This window comes from Melanotaenia boesemani, chromosome 10 (assembly GCF_017639745.1).
Source record: "Melanotaenia boesemani isolate fMelBoe1 chromosome 10, fMelBoe1.pri, whole genome shotgun sequence".
Classification (NCBI taxonomy): Eukaryota; Metazoa; Chordata; class Actinopteri; order Atheriniformes; family Melanotaeniidae; genus Melanotaenia; species Melanotaenia boesemani.
Window position 1 is genome coordinate 30756669 of NC_055691.1, and position 17202 is coordinate 30773870.

Here is a 17202-nt window from a genome sequence, read left to right on the forward strand (position 1 = left end):
ATGGTAATCATTGGCGTTTAACTTTCATGTCTTGATGGCTTTGACGTCACTTAAGTCATCAATCATGCAGCTCTGAGGCACCATGCTCAGGAATGGATCCTGTGCCTGCCAACATTCTTGCAGTATATTGAATTTAATCTCAGCTTGCATGGAGAATGAACATTGCATCATCCTGTCTAATTAAAAGTGTAGCTAGACTTAATTTGGACAAAGAAACTTTGGAAAAGGCTTAGATATTACTGATTCCTCCTTAACTAGGTAGAGTTTATGAGATTGAGCTTCTTTCAATATTTTTCTATATTTAAACGACTAATTTGTGCCGACAAACTAATGTGCATTATCACTGCCTGGCAAGTCTTGTCTAATTTATGTTAGCATTTATAACAGATGCCTGTCTATGCCCTTCATTCTGACCTCTACTTTATACTGTGAGGGGATTCAGAAATTGGTTAAAATGACGAGAAGGAATAAAACAAGTTTTCATGATCAACAAAGTCAGTGAGGTACTTTAAGTAATCAGTGAATGCTCTGTAAATCACTGACATCATGCAATGTCAATTACAACCCTCTCATACAGACACCTGTGGATTTCACGAGTCAGGTGTCAGCTTCTTCACTGGAAAAGCAAACTAGAGCTGCTCTGATTAATTACATGTTATCATGGTAATAAACAGACAAAAATCAGCGTGTCAGAATTGTAGCTCCCTTTGAGAAAAGCTATTATTGTAGAAGAAAAGATGGTCCATTACCAGACTTATACTGTTTCTAACTGTAAGTGAAAATATGTATATCTAAAGATGTGCTTTCAGATTCGTTGGCATGTGAGATGGGTTTGTAATTACATTTCAACTAGTTATCTAGTTATATTTGAATATACTTATTACTAAAATAGCATTTTTAAGCACATAATTCTTTATACCTTGCATTATTTGCTCAACACAAAAATGTTTAATGCACTTTTTTCAGTGATCCTATTTATTTGAATAGCATCACATTTATTTATAGTCACATAAAAGATCCAGCTGCAACAATGGACTACAAGACTTTTGTCAAAGAAGTGTGCATGTAAAATGATTCTCAGTGTTAAAACCATTTTTGGTAAAAGATCATAAATGAGCTGAAAATAAGGGGGTTTCTGTAAGATTTTTTTTTACCTTAACAAAATTCCTTCCTGACAGCTGTCTGCTTTCAGAAAACCGAGTGTGAATTTTTATATTTGGCTTGCTGTTCATGACTTGAACTGGACCATAACAAAGGTCAAGACATAACACGCTTGCCAACAAACCAGCAAGACTTTCAATTTTATCCTCCTGGAGAGAAATTGACACAGCCTGAGGTCTGTAATTCTCCATTTATACTTGCTTTATTTTCTGTTGTCACTGAGTCCAAAAATATGGTGTTTGTGGTTGCTGCCAAGCCAGTATTCCCTCTAAATTAATTAGAGGAGTTATTTCAACAATACTGTGGCTATGTTTCCATCACACTCCCTCTGAATAAACATGCAGACTGATGGTTATGTTTACAGAAAACAACAGTGTTTGTAACACAAGTGAGCACCACAGATTTTAGATATAGTAACCACATTTCCATATGTATAAATCTGTTTTGATGGTTGCATAACTGTGTATATCATGTGGAAAAGGTCTCAATCAGTCAGTCCGGATAAAGTTTTACATTGTTTTTTTTTTTTGCCAGAGCCGAGCTTCAGTCCTTGTCAAAGAAAATAATCTGTCTGTCTTTCTTCTTTCTGCTCCTTTTCTCAGGTCTCATGATAATTCATTGGGAGATGTAAAGACTACTCCTCTTTGTCTTCCCTGAGTGTTTCTACATGTATACCACAGTGTAATATGGCTTTTTATTCCTATGTGATGATGAAAAATGTTCATGTAGGAACAGAAGCCATTTTACATGTGGTGAGAGAGCAACATGACAGACGTGAGAGCTCCTGGCCGCCTGCTCAACTGTGCTTGTGGAGACAGACATATGGTTGTATGAATGTATCTGTCTTTTGTTAAATGTTTCCCTGTAGTAAAGATACATTTATGCTCATCTTTCAGATGATGAGTGAGCTCACTGAAGTGCTCATCTGAGGGGGAAAAAATGAAGTCAGACCTTGTTGTGTGTGCACCTGTTTTTTGCCTCCAGGCACAAGCTGCTTCCACTGCTTCTACTGTTTGATGCATGTGGTGACAGATGCAGTCCGCAGGGAAGCAGGAACATTTGCAAAAACATTCCATGAACAAAGGAAGAAAAGAGCGAGGAGAGACCAATTCAGATCTTTAATGACCAACTGTAAAACAGGCACTTAGTGAACCACTGTACAACTTGCAAGAGGTGCTGCATTCCCATTCTTTTCAATTTGATTCATTTTGCACATTATTAAAATAAAACTTTGTCATGAAGCATTACACCAAAACAATAATCTACCTACAATATAATACAATATAAGATACATACAGTATAAACAAGATAAAGCACCTTTGTTGTCCAAGTAAATACTATTAATAATTAAACATTTGGAGTTAAAGACACAGATTAATGAGTTTTTAATTTGTGTGTGGTATTATCAGTGCAAGGGAAGAACTCCAAATACAGGTCTTGGGACTGTGATGTCCTTGTATGCACCTGAGTTTATAAAACAGAAGCTTTCCTAATTATGAGTTCTATCAGCCTACATGTGACTTGGATGGTTTGCACAGTATATTCAATAAAGTACAGAAAACCAGTAAAAACAGTTGGATGTGTGTACTGTAACTGCTACAGATCTCATGTTCCCTTCTGAGGACATTAGCATTCACATTACAATTCAACACAATGTAGCACCAGGTAATGTTTATACAAAAGGCTAATAATGATGAATGTCAATGCAGTACAGTAAAGTTTAAAAAGTACAACGTGAATATGTTGGAAGCATGTATAGAAGGTGCACAGACAATAGTCCAAGTCAGTTATGACATCATTCTGGTCCTTTTGGAAAAACAGTTAATCATGTAATGAAGGGAAAATGAACATGCATTTCTTAAAGGAACATACGTAACTGTGTTTTCAAGTATTCTTTTTTTGTCTCCTTTAGGTAAATGAAAAATAATCTCTCAAAAGTTCAATGATTTCCCCAACCAAAATATTCATTTTTAACCCAAAACTCATATCTGCCATTCGCCCTCACATTTGTGTAATAAAAATACATGTACAAAGAAGACATAAAGTGACTATGTAAGTATTTAAAGATAGCATTTCACAGAAAAGAGCTGTGCAATCTCATTCACCATAATAAATTCTCTTAAACATTTATAACTGTGAAAATGTACAGTCTTTTATTCACAGATCCCTTTTTTCCCCCCTCAGTTAATAGATTCTGATGTGTCCTTCCTCAAAGGAATCTTAAAGCTAGTGAGTTTTTGGCCAAAGAGCTGACTCAGAAGATTGTTCTGGGACTCTGCTGTCCTGTAGGAGTGACTGTCCATTGACCGAACCCCCATCTTTGGCTTTGGTTTATTCAAATAATTGTTCATAGGAACTGAAGACACTTTAGATACAGAAGGATGCAGAGATCTCCCCAGAGGTCCCTTTCTGGCTTTATAATCCCCGTTCTGAGAGGTAACAATTTCAGTTTTCTTTTGGGCACAGCTGTCAAGCAAACTTCTCTTTTGCTGCAAACTCAAGTTTACAGTCTTGCACTTGGAAACAATTTTGTTGCTAACAACATCATCCCTTACTGAGGACAGCACAGGGTACTCAGTGGCTCCATCTGACTTCCTTTGCAAAGAGGTATTTGCACACTTGCTCGGGCGAAATTTCTTTTTGACTTTGGAATCAACAACAAAGTTCTCTTGCGTGGCTGGAGAGGAAACCCGTTGCAGAATGTGTGGGGATTTCATGTCCCTCCTCTTCTTCTGTGGTTTCACAGAGTCCTTGTCCTCATTTGAGGCCGAAGTGCTAAGGGAAAGCTTTGAGTGGAGGACTGGAGTGGATTCTGTACCCTTTATGCTGCTAGTTGTTGTGCAGTTTTTGGTGTTGTCAGTTGTTGATGCTAGGGAAACATTATCTTTAATCTGACTGCTACTTTCCAGCTCAGTGCAATGAGATAATACCTCCTGCACACCGTCATTTACAGACAACGTGTGATCCCACTGCTCATCATCCCTTGGCTGGCTCATCTCATCAACAGCTAATTCATGCTTTGCAGACTCAGGTGTCTCTAAAAGGATTTGATTTTCTGTTAAGCTGAAGAAAGAGTTCTCACTAGCTGGAGGCAAATCCGTTTTCCCTTCAGTTTCAGTAGTGTCACCTTCCTTTGCTTTAAATATCTCTTCCTCTGCGCCACTACTCTCTTTAGATGCTGCCCACGACATTGACTCCTCTCTCATACAGACTGATTCATTCTCCTTTTTCACATCACATTCTTCACTAACTGATTTTCTATTGCCCTCCTTATCAAGATTAGGCAAAGGAGTCTGGTCAGTTTCCTCTTCCTTGGGTGTAACAGATGTTGATGAGCTCAGATGAATACATTTCTCCAATTCTACAAGTAGTTCAGAGTAGTCCTCTGCAATATCCTCAGTCTTCACATTTGTATTATTTGTATCACTGTGGTATTCATTTGAGATCGTCTGTGTGGAGTCGTCAGCTGTGGACACTGAGGGTTTTGAAGACTGTGTGTCAGCGCTCTGATTTAAGTGTAGAGAGCTCACACTGGCAATGCCGCTGTCTGAGCTGTTTTCTGGCAGGCTGTCAGAGAGAATTCTCCTTTTCTTACTTGCAGGTGAATCACATTCATTTTCTTTGGACGCAGATACTTTGACAGGTCTAAGAACGCCTCGGAATTTGAAGATTTTGTTCCCTCCTGACAGGTGCTTTTCCATGTGACGATCAAACTGCTCTTTCTTAGAGAAGGTGTAGTTGCAGGTGCTGCAGATGAAGGATTTTTTAATCACATGCATTACATCAGCACACAGCTCACAGGTGTAAAGGGTGGTGTGCTTTGAATCCAGCTCATCCACCTCCTCATGGGCACTCTTCAGATGCTCTTTGAGCTCCTGGGCCTCCTGATAAGAGACAGGGCATTTGTGACACAGGAAAATCTTCTCTAAATTGTGGACCACCAAATGTCTCTGGAGTTTAAATGGTTTTGGGAACTGTTTCCCACAGTGGTGGCAGTCTCTTGAGGGGTCTTTGCAGTTGGGATGCATCTCCACACTTTTGGGTGTCTCTGTTTTGTGAAGGACCTCAAGTGGGGTTAGTGTGTTCTGCTTTCCACTTGCTCCACTGCTGCTTTTAGTTTTGTGTAGCTTTGGCTCAGCACCTTCTGAGCTTTTCCCCTCGATCGCAGTGACGTCTGCAGATGCTGCTTTTTCCTGTTCTTTAGTAGTTTTGCTGGACTCTCTGTTGGCTTTGGTGGAGCGGTGCTGCATGATTGAGGAGAGGAAGTTCTTCACCGCTGTCTCTTGCATAAAGCAGCCTGAAATGCCTAACATAGAGCCTTGAGTCTGACCTCTCCTGGCAAACTGAGTAGCGTGCTCTCGTAAGTGTTCATTGTACATCCACACATCTGATATCTCCTTCAGGCACATTCCACAGGTCCAGATACCTGTCTTGTTCTTGGCATGTTTCTCCCTCAGGTGGTCTCTCAGTTGCTCTCTGGAGCTGAATTTGCGCTGGACGCACATATAACACGTTGGAGGTGGAGAGGGGTTGTGGGAGAGTTTGTGAAAGTTCAGCTCACCCAGGGTGAGGAACCAAGTGAAACACACTTTGCACTTGTACTGCTTATCTTTGACCTTTAATCCCCCATCTTGCCGTTTCCGGCCTCGCCGCTCTGTGACTTTCTTTGACTTGTCATCATCTCTGCTCTCCAGATCTGTACTTTCAAGGGGAGGAGCTACTGAGATATCTTTATCTGAATCAAAGAACTGAATCTCAGGAAGCTGAAAGGTGGTGTTGATGTTTTGGATGTCAATGCTGTGGAAGGTTTGGCCTCCATCTGCAACACGTGGCTCAACGGTGTACGGAGCAGCTGGTGAAGGCAGAGGGCAGGGCACAGTTGGCACTTCTGGCTTACAAATGTTAGATTCAGAGCCCGCTGTTGAGCAGGCATCAAATCCACTGGGTCCATTCCAAACAGTTGTAGATTTATCAACACTTCTTTCCAATGGATTTAAAGGGTTGTTGCCAAGCTCTCTGATAACCTCATGAACATCCTCCTGCTCACTTGGCTTAACCTCTGTCAATGGTTCACCATCAGCTTTTAAAGTGCTGTTGTGGCACATGTTCAACATGATGGCATCGTCAATGGAAATGGTCTCATATTCACAGTGGTTAGTTTGATTGTCACTAAATGTCTGCTCACTTTGAGCTTCCATGAACTGATCTTTATTTTGGATACAGGTTTCAGGAGGTACGTTGTCTGTGGTCACATCTGTATGAGGGGATAACTTCTGTCTTTTGTTTCTTTTGCTATAAACCCTGGGGCACTTTTTTCTTTTGGCATCCTCATCTCTGGGGAACAGCTGCGAGAATGTGGTGTCATCATCTAGTAAGGCTCTCAGCTCAGGGCTAATGCTAGGTGGACTGAGAGGGGAGGAATTCAAACAGGAGAGATGATGTACATTATCTGCAGGGCTCCTGTTTTTCTCACATTTTATCTCTGCTGACACTTTTCTAAGAATCTCCTGGGCAAGGATGTCCTCTGTTCCTTTCAGTTCACACATCTCCCTCACAGTGCACAGTGTCTTTCTGGACTCATCGCCTTCTGTCATAATCTCCTTCTCAGCAGATGCACTTTCCACATTATCTGCACAAACGTCCAAATTCACCATCTTTGTCACACTTGCACATGTCATCACTTCGGTGTCAGCAATCTGATTTAGCTCCACAGTTTCATTGTTTACATTTGGTTCTTTTGAAGGAGATGTGGCTGTGTGGTCAAAAGCAGAATCTGAAGTACCATGGTTAGGGCATTCCTCTTTTCCAGCAACAGTTCTGTCATTGATTTTTACTGCAGGGGATTTGTGCTGCTCTTGTAGTGCAGTGCTTTTGAATTCGGGAGTTATAGCTTGAAGTATGTCTGTTTTTAATATATTCAGAAGCTCATCAGAGAAAGGGTCAGGATTTAGCCCGCTGTTTTTGTTCTTTCTAGCTTTGTTGCTCTTCTTTGCCTTAACTGACAGCAGAGGGTTTTGATGGCCTATCTCATCTACTGCCACTGAACTCATCTCAGTTGCCGCTTCCTCCAGGACAGACTCGGCCTCTGGTGTTTTCAATATGAGACAGCTACTTTTCTCAGGCAATCCATCAATTTTTGTTGGGAAACAAGCCTGTGAATCATCTTTATGTTTTTTCTCTGTAGTTTGTGTTTCATAAACAAGCATTGTCCCCTGATGGCTTGATGTTGTGCTCTGTGGGCCAGTGTGTTTTTCAACTCTGACCAAATGCTTCATGGCCTTGTGTCTCTTTAAGCCTGGCACAGTTCTGAAACACATTAAACATATCTCACAGAGCACTTTACCCGGTTGAGTGTTGCTTTGTGTCTTTTTTTGCGTTGTTTCTTTGTTGGTCTGATGATTTGTTAAACACTGGCCAAGCTCTATTGTTGGTAGCTTCTCTCTTGGTTCTGGAGGATGGGGCATTTGCTCATTTTCACAGATGATGAGTAGTTGCGGAGTGGATGGGCCATCTGAAAAATCTGTTTTGAGAAGATCAACCTCATCAGTAGAAGGTTCTTGAGAATCTAACCTCTTGGTTTCAGCTTCACTCATAAGGTCAGCTTGTGTATGCAAATGCTCAACAGGTTCAACTGGATCATGGAAAATCTCCAAGCTTTTATTTACATTAACAGATGATGAATCTGTTCCTTTGACTTCATCTGGGAGACCCAGAGCAAAACATGTGAACTTCATACTCTGCTGTAGGACCAGTGGTTCAGCTAATTGATCTAGTTTAGCTGTAGGGTCTGAGTTCAGTGGTACTGTCGTAGCGGTCTTGGTTTGGTTAAAAATCAGTGCAGGGTTGACACTCAAGTCACAGGAGTCATAGTCCTCTCTGGGTCTCTGCTTGGTGTCTAGGTTCTCCTCAGGTTTACTGGCAGGTGATATTGGTATGTAGTCATATTGATTCAGTGATGGAGGTTGATCTGTGATGCCATTGTAGTTAAGAGGGCTGAGCTTTAAACCATACATCAGATCACTTTTTTCAAGGCTGACTGTCACCTCTGATAGTTCAGCCAAGTTGTTTACAGGAAGTGGAGAGGGGATGATGGTTTCAGAGTTGGGAATTTTACACTCCATGATTCTCAAGTCCAACTGAGGTGAGCTTATTTGAGAATAGTCAATCTCAGTTGTTGTGCCACTGTTTTCAGCCTCTTTGATGTTTTGGCTATCATCTTTGATTATGGGAGATTTTGCATTTTGAATTGAGCCTTGATCAGTTGATTTATTATTGCATTTCTTTTTGGACTCACATGACTCCTGTTGTATTGCCAATTTCGGCACTGCTTTTTGGTGAGACGATAACAGAGGACTAATTGGTGGAACAAAGTCTGAAAAGATGCAGTGACTTTCTTCTGCCTCCTCTCTGCATGGGGAGTTTTGTTCACTTGCCATGAAATCAGCAGGAAGATGCTCTTTAATGTCCTGAACATTCAAAATCTCTTCTTGTTTCTGAGTAGGCTCAAAGACGAGACCTACCCCAGTTTCTAATGAGTCATTAAATGGAGTCATTTTGCAGGGATCAGTGTTAATGATGCCATCAGACTGTGACAGGATCAACAGACTGCTTTGTCCCTCTGTAGATTGGATGTCATGGAGGGGTGAGCAGCAGCTTTCTGTCTTGGTTTCCACGATTATTGGACTACAGGGTTTGTCTGTGGTAACTATCTGTACTGAAAGATTTGTTTCACTGGATGTATTTGAGGGACTGGGGTTTTTAGAGGAAGAAAGTGGAGTTAAAGGATCTTGTTTTGATGTTTCCACAGTTATTTCTTCAGTAATATTTTCTGAATATTGCACTGCCAGTTCCCCAGGATGTGATGAGCTGATGTCTTGATGATTGTCATGCTCATTAGTAGATTGCTTTTCCAATGCTGCCATTCCAGTGATCACATCTGTCATTTTCTCGCCAATATCTCGAATGGGGTCAGCAAGAGCTGGTGATGAAGGATAATCCTCAGATTTATAAGTGATTCCCTTCACTGCCTCTGCTTCCTCATAGCCATCTGTAGGTGAATATTCTCTGGCATCACTATTGTTTTTAATCAGGTCATGATCACTGTCTTCTGCATTACTGTTTCTGCAGGACCTTTCGACCTCTCGTAGGTCACTTGTCACAACACTTGAGCAGCGAGAGGCCTCAGTCAAATGACTATTTGCAGTGATGTCCTCCTCTGATGCGGCTTTGGTCTCTGCCATGTAATTCCCGTTCTCTGTGAGTTCACTTGGCTGCGATGAAATTGGTTTGTTGCTGCTGACTGAAGGGTCAGTCTTTTTGGAGAGAGATGGCTGTGACTCATTGAGAATGAATTCAATTTCATTCTTCGGCTCATTGATATTTGGAAGTGATGAAATGTTCTCCTTTCCGGTAATTGCTTCCTTTTCACAGTGATCTTCTCTCTTAACTGCATCAGGGGCCTGACATTCACTTTCCTCGTGATGTTGACTTGTGAGAGCATTGACATTTGGCTTTTTGTGTACTGATATAATAGGTTCTTTTTTGAATATAGAGTCTGAAATTACCTCCAGGCTTCTCATGAGATTTTCTGTGTATCTTTTCTGTTCTAAAATCTCCTCCTTTGTTTCTGCTGAAGTCTCCTTTTCAGAACATCTTTTTTCTGATTTTTGGTCAGGCTGGAGTTGTTTGTGTTTAAGTGGTTGATTGTGAAGAGCATGGGCATTGTGATGCTCATCCATTAGCTCAAACTGGAATGCACTTGGCCATGGGAGTGCTGGTTGAGTGAAAGGCTCTGAAGGCATTGTTAAAACTGATGCATCGATTGTTTGCGCTGAACACTTCCTGTTCAAACCATTGGCTTCGTTCTTGGACTCATCACCCAGTCGTAAGGGTGAAAATTTACTCATCTGCAGCTCTTTGGGGACATTCTGAGCCAGTAGTGGTGGGCTTTCCAACTTAGTTGTTTGCAACTGGTTTTCAAGCTCATTTACTATTCTCTTTATCTCCAGCTCGTCCTCTGATGCACAGCTGTTGAGATTTGTGCTGTAGTCAATTATTTTTTCTGGCAGAGACAAAGGAATGTGATCATAATCTGGCTTCTTTTCATTTAATTTTTCTGAATTGCCTTTGTACTGAGATACCTCATCTGGTAGCACAGGACTAACAATGAGAGTCCAGTCTCTTTGTTCCAGAAAGGGGGAGAAAGAAGAAGCAAACTCTTCCTTTTTGCCAGCTGTGTTCTCAATTGAAGGAAAACCATCTTTCTGAATGGGCATTTCAGAGTAAAGCCCACTATCAAATCCAGTAAGATCCCCAAACATCGATGAGGTGTCAAATGAAAGTGGGGATTTCATGAGCCCTTGCTCCTGATCCAGAGGGTAGGGCATGAGATGGAGAGCATCTTTTTGGCTTTCTGGTGGGGACAGGCACACCTCATCCATCAAAGATGTGCAAAGAGGTGCAGACTTGTGCGTGTCTAAATCATTGACTAAAGCAATAGCCTCTTTTCCCATGCAGACATTATCACTCTCTTTCTCCAATGTGGTGGTGGCTGATAGCTCTGGCTGTGTGGCTTGGGGCACCTCTCTTCTTTTGTCCTTTGTGTTTCTGTCAGTATTAAAATCACTCTCACCGGTGCGAGAGTGTGAATCAAACAGTAGTGTCTTGTTCTCTGTGCTGCTGCTCTGTGCTGGTTCTTTGGTGCACAGATTGTCTGTTCTCTGTAGGGTGTTTCCGTCTGAACAGCCAACTGAGCCCGCTTCCTTTTTATGAGATGCAAGTTTGTCTCTTGATTTCGTATGAGAGCTTCCTCTTTTTTCAAAGTTCTTCAGTTGGTCTCTTGCTTTTTGTGAGGATGACACTGAATCAGCAACTTCTGGATTTGCATGATACTTCTTTGTATCCTCTGAACTGTCTTTGTTATCAGAATGAATGGCTTTGTCTGTATTATACTTCTTGATGGATTTAGTGAATGTCAGTGCTAATGTGCTGGACTCTTTAAATACCTTATGTGGGGAAGATCTGTCATTGGTTTTCTGCTCTGAAGACTCTTTCTTTTTGTCTGTCTTCTTCTCGCTCTCAGAATCAGTGCGGTCAGTGCTTTTGGGGCTGTTGATGCTATCGCTTGAAGCACTCACAGATGTGCTGAGGTCACTGCTTGTGGATGACCTGCTCCCTCTCCTCCTGAGTCTTTGGTGAGAACCTTGTTTCTCTGGGGACAGAGACAACTCACTTTTTTTCACCTCAAAACACTCCTTTGATTCATGCCTCCATGCTGCCTGATCTCTCTCGCTCCTTGCTCGCCATTTGCACTCTTTAGTGTATGTGTATTTACAGCGACTACTTTGATTCAGTCGGCCTTGGCTTGCTATCTTTACGGGCTCACATTCATCATCTGAGTCTGAGACATAGTCGTATTCCCCAAATGCAGGGTTCTGCACTGTGGGAGTTAGTCTTTCCATAACCAAGGAAAACTGAAGGTTTTTGGTACCTTTGACATGGAGCTTGTGGAGTTTATTTTTCTGCTGAACTATTTTGTGAATAAGTTCTTTGCTCCAGGTTCCCCCTCCAGTGCTTTTCCTCTTGCTTTCTTTAGCTGCTGCTCTTGAGGTTGGAGATGTGGAGGCCTGTGAGGGTGCTGAGCCTCGAAGTGCAGCGTTGTCCTGAAAGCTTTTCACGCCACAATGCTCAGAAAACTTCCTAGATAAGAGAAACCTTTGTGTGCTCGTGTTTTCCTCCTCACTCTTACACAGCTTTCTTGCCTCTTTCACTTTGCTCTCTTGCTCCCACGTCTTCTCCCTTGAGGCAAGTCTTGAATTTTTATGAGAGACTTCTTTTTTAATGTTAATTTTCTCATCTTTTTCCAAATTCATAGATGCTTTTTCGTGGTTCTCAACATCAGAGTCATAAAAAGACTGTCCTTGTGTGAAAGATCTGTCATTGATGGCTTGTTTATTCTTGCTCTCAAAAATCAGGGATTCTTTTGTTTTCAGACATTGCTTGTTTGATGATGTTTTGACAGTGGTGAGGTCATCATCAACAAATGCATCAATAAAGCTGCTGTCTATCTCTGCATTGTCTGACTGATATCCCAATCCATTCAAAGCTTCTGTGATTAAGCTGTCTAATTTGGCATCCTCCATTTCCAGCTCTGGGAGAGGGACAGGGAGATTACCTGGACCGGAAAACAAGCTGAGTTTCAGTGGATCATCTTTATTGTCTCCTTTTGTTTCACTGTCAGACATCAATTCTCCATTTTTATTGAGGCCCAACAAAGAGAGGTGAAGATCAGATGGACACCTTGACAGAGAAACATTCGACACTGTGGATACTGCTTTAACTGGCTCTGCATGGAACTTCCTGTTGTCCTCTATCTTTGAAATGTCTTTGAGGTCATTGTGTGCAAATGCGTGCTGAGCGCAGTATTGTTTGTGACTTAAAAAAGAAGCCAGGTTGTTAAAATTCTGATCACATTGTTTGCATGTCAGCAGCACATCTAACTGATCAAGATTTGCTGTGGCTAGTGAGCTGGCTAACAGCTGATGTGCAGAGTATGGTGGTGGAGGCTGGTGGTGCTCCATCCCAAAACTATCCATATAACCTTTGTTTCCATCCATAGTTGTCTTTGGAGGTGTGCTGTTTTGCAGGTAGCTCATCATGTCGTCTTTGGCTCTGTCAGGTGCATAGGGAAGGGTTCGTGGAGCATCAGGATGAAACTGATGTGGGTGCGTGCTCAGGTGATCTGGGGGAAGCTGGGTTTTACTTTGGGGCTGGTGATAGAATGGATGAGGGGGAGCTGATTTTGACATCTGACTGTCCTCTGAACTGATGTTAACCGGGCTGGTGGATGCTGGGGAGATGGAGGAGCAAGTACTACTAGATGCAGGGTTATGAACTGGGGAGGGCAGTGGGGATTCATATGGTGACACCATCATAAGGCCCATAGGTGGAACCTGTAATGGTGGATAGCTATAGTTTCTTGATGGTGCTGCTGGAAGAGACTGATTGAGTCCAAAGTACACAGTTTTACTTTTGGAGTCACATACTTCTGCATGGCTCATCTCTACTTTAAAAGTTGAGACTGTGTTACTATTATGTTTTACAGTTTCCTGCCTTTGGCTTGAAAACCCATCGCTACTTCTGCTGTTTTGGAACAAGTTGGGGTCTTTTAAGGGGTTTTGCTTATGTGATTTGCTCTCTTCCTGCCAGTCAGAAGGGGAAACTATGTAAGCCAGTTTCTGATTGCTTATTTGCCTTGATAACTCTATTCTGTTTGGGTTTGTCATGGCAGAGGTTGGCCGTATTTGCTGCCAGGGCATCCTGCTAACTTTAGATAAATTTGGCCTTTGGTCAATAGCTGTCTGGCTCTGAAACTGGAACTTCTCATTCATATCAGTGTACTGAATTATGTTCTGATCAGCTGTTGAAAAGGCTTTATTAGTTCCTTCCCATGTGTGTGGTAACCTATTTACAACCTTACTGCTAATGTTCTTTTCAAAAGGCATTGAGGCTGTGCGTGTGTTACTAACTGAAGGATTGTTATATGTTCTGTTGGGAAAGTGCATTGGGGAGCCAGGACCTTGTGAAATATTTCTTGCATGCACACCTCCTTGATTGAGTGTTCTTTGGCAGGCAGCTGTGTCTTTGGGGTGACAGTTTCTCTTACTCCCCACAGTGATGGTTGCATCCCGATTGTCTGCCTGTACAATAGTGTCTGTACTCTCAGGCAGGGTAGTCTTCCCCTGTTCTGACTGCTGTGAGTTGGAGCCAGAGCTGTCACTACTGGCTGAATCCTCACTCAGATTCCTGGGACACTGAATTGATGATGCCACCCCTTGAATAAATTGTGAATGTGGGGTGTGGGGATAAGAGCTTCTATCCTCTGGCGGGCTTTCACTACTGAACTGAGTGCTATTCTGAGCAATGTTTTGCCCTTCTACGGGGGTAAAGGAAAGAGAGTTGTGGCTAACATGAACAGAACCTAGAGAAGAGTTTGGGAAGTCTTGGGAATGGGGGTTCTGTTCACAGGGAAAAGAGTCAGAGGTTGATTCTTCCACTAAGTGATATCCATATTGAAATGGACCAGGCACAAATGCATTAGCCTTACTGGTTTCTGAGAGGGCAGTGGATTTTTGTGGTGAAACCCCATAGCTAGTGCCATTAAAAGTCCTCTCAGGAGACTGCCATGTATTAGAGCCACTCAGCTGAAAGTCACTCAGAATCAGCTGACTACCAGGCTGTGCGCTGTTGCTCTCCATTGAAGTCAGCTGCTGTTGCTGTGACGGGGGTTGATGTGAATGGGATGATGTTCCACTTGAGGAACCCAGTGCCAGTGAGGTAAAGCTTGGGGAGGTAATATTAGTCTCCTGGAAGCAGCGACTGTAGTTGAGCTTTTCTTGTTGCAGTTCAACCTCTCTCTCTGGTATACTGGGAACGTGGAATCTGTAGCTGCCCGAGACTGGGCCACAACTGGTTTCCAACTTCTTGGGTGGCAAAACTTTCTGCTGCGGGTAGGCAATACCAATGGTGCGTGGATTTGTAATGCTTAGTCTGTACAGCTGCTGTGGGTTGCCACGCTCTGTCTTTCCTGACCGCTTTGCCTTTTCTCGGCTGCGGCCTTTTCCACTTGGTGACTGGGGACTGCCTTTCCCACTTGACCAAGTCCTGTCAGTGGCAAATTTTGAACTGTTCTGCAGTGATCTGAAGTCAATCTTCCCTGCTTGCTGTGGTCGTATGACAGCTTCCCGCTGTTGAGGACAGTCCCTTTCCTTCTCTAGTTTTTCAGCTTTGGCCAGTCTGCTGCTGAGTCTGGCCTCAGTGCCTGTGCTTGAAAAGTGCTCCGAAGACTCTTTTGTCGTTTTGTCAGTCTGCTGCTCCAGCGCCGTCCTCTCATCCTGCTGTTTGGACTCAGCATCCAGTTCTTTGACTGCACACATTCGCTGAGTCTCTCCTGCCATGGTGCACAGTCTGTGCTGTGAAGGCCTGGTCCTCAGAAGTGCTATCTGGGAGACAGGGACATCATCTTCTGGTTAATGGGATTCAGTAAATGTCCAGTGGCAGGAACTGCAGGGACAGGGCTGCTGGCTGCAATCTCATCTCTTCACCCTCATTCTGGACAGCAGATCTGGCACCAAAGCAAAGCAGGCCTGGAAAACAGGGAGAAAATTAGAAGACCTGATTTGACTTTTTCATTTTACAAAATTATGAATTCATGAAATCATGTCATGTATACACTTTGCAAAAACCCGGGCATACTAAGTAAATATGAAGTCAAAGCATTAAATACCACTCTTAAGAGTCTCTTATCTTAATCTTTAAAGTAATTATTTCAGCCCAGATATTAATGTTGGAGATGGTAATGACATTAATTTTTGCAAAAACCAAATTAGCTTATCACATGGTAGATTCTCACAGAAACAGCTCCAAAGATGCATTTTAAACAAAAAAATATTATCTGAGTTTATGTGATAAATTAAGTGCAAACATAATGTTCCCTGCTTCTGCCAGCAGAGAGCACTGTTGCATTATAACCCGGCAGGGCTGTTGATGCTCAAAGGCTTGAGTGTAAACAATAAGGGGTTCCGAAGAACAGCCAAACTCCTGCACCTACTCACATTAGTGGTGCAAATACTGCTAATACTCAAATTCCCTGTTCATGACAACAGGAAAAAGACATTTCCAACAAGTAAACGCAGACTTCACTCAGGATGGCTTGACAGCAATGGGAGGATGTTACGTCACAGTCAAAATCATTCCTGTAAACAATTCTATGGGACTACTTCAATCGTGAAAAGATAAATTCCACTACAGTATTGAGGGTGAGAAAAATACTGTACATGGATCCAAAAAAGCTTTGCCAGTAAATGAATCACAGACTCCTTAAGAGCAGGGATACAATGGCACAGTGTTCTGTTGCTACAGAGGGCTTCAGGTTTAGATCATGGAGGAATATCGAGGATTAGTCAGCCATCCTTTTGACAGTGAGAACTGTGGGCACTGACGTTTGTTGCCTTTCCCTCATCCCAGACACCAACTCTCAGGTCAGAGTTTACTTTGGCCTTTTACTTTTATTGAGGTCCAACCAAATGAAACCTGCATTTAGCACCAAAATGTAATTTCTAGGATTGGTAAGTTCTTGGCCTGGTAAGTTCCCACCTTCTTGTTTGTCTCTCCTGGTCATTACCAATTCTGGTGGATTCCTATGGTTACAGAGGCTACTATTTACCTCTGTTTCAGCTACTGTCTGCCATATTGAAGTGTCTTTAAGCAAGACGCCTTTAGAGGTGCTCTTGAGACTTTTCTGTGAAGGTCTCACCTCTGGGTTGTGAATTCTAACTGTATGATGAAATCCTTGCTTTTATGTATAAAAAATGTGGCATGTGTGCACTATTGCAGAGGCCCTCTCCCACAGGCAATGACTAGAAGACTGTCAAACACACCTCCTGCAAGATGCATTTGCCCTTCTGCATCATAAATCCTCAAACCAGCTGAGGACTGGTCAAATGTGCTAAGATAAAAAGATACTGTAAATATCTCCATCCTCATAAATCTCTCAGCAGATAGCATTTAAAAACCTCCCAGGGTCATTTTGGGATCAACACTTGATTTTGTTTCTTTTCCAAAGCCTCTTTATCCAACCAAAGACTTAAGCTTTATCAGTTAACTTAGTAAAGCAGTGATTTAATAACATGAAAGCCTCCAAGTCCTGTAAAATTTTTCCCTTTTAAAGCACCACAGCTAAATACAGTCAAAGGTTTAACTTACGTGTGGTGCCCTTTGATTAGTCTTCATTAATAAACAGTTAAAATGAATCTGTCTGCAGTTGTTTTTTTTTTTTTTATAAAAGTTGGACCTCCTTTCAATGCATTGAAATTCCTTTTGTTGTTATCTGATGGTCTCAGTACTGAGCCAAAGACAAGTCTGTTTGACAAAACTTATGTGCTGATTATCTGTTAGATGATGACATACCCACAAATGCATTCTCCGTGAACGCTGGCAAAATAAACAAACCAGCTACATTTATGATGACATGTAAGTGTAACT

At 42.1% G+C, this 17202-nt stretch overlaps 1 protein-coding gene across 1 annotated transcript; it reads right to left on the bottom strand.

Moving 5' to 3' along the window:
* Positions 1 to 1927: 1927 nt before the first annotated feature.
* On the bottom strand, positions 1928 to 15116 carry LOC121648127 (zinc finger protein 469). The gene has a single exon (XM_041998074.1). The coding sequence runs from the start codon at positions 15114 to 15116 to the stop codon at positions 3342 to 3344; it is 11775 nt and encodes a 3924-aa protein (XP_041854008.1). The 3' UTR covers positions 1928 to 3341.
* Positions 15117 to 17202: the final 2086 nt, after the last annotated feature.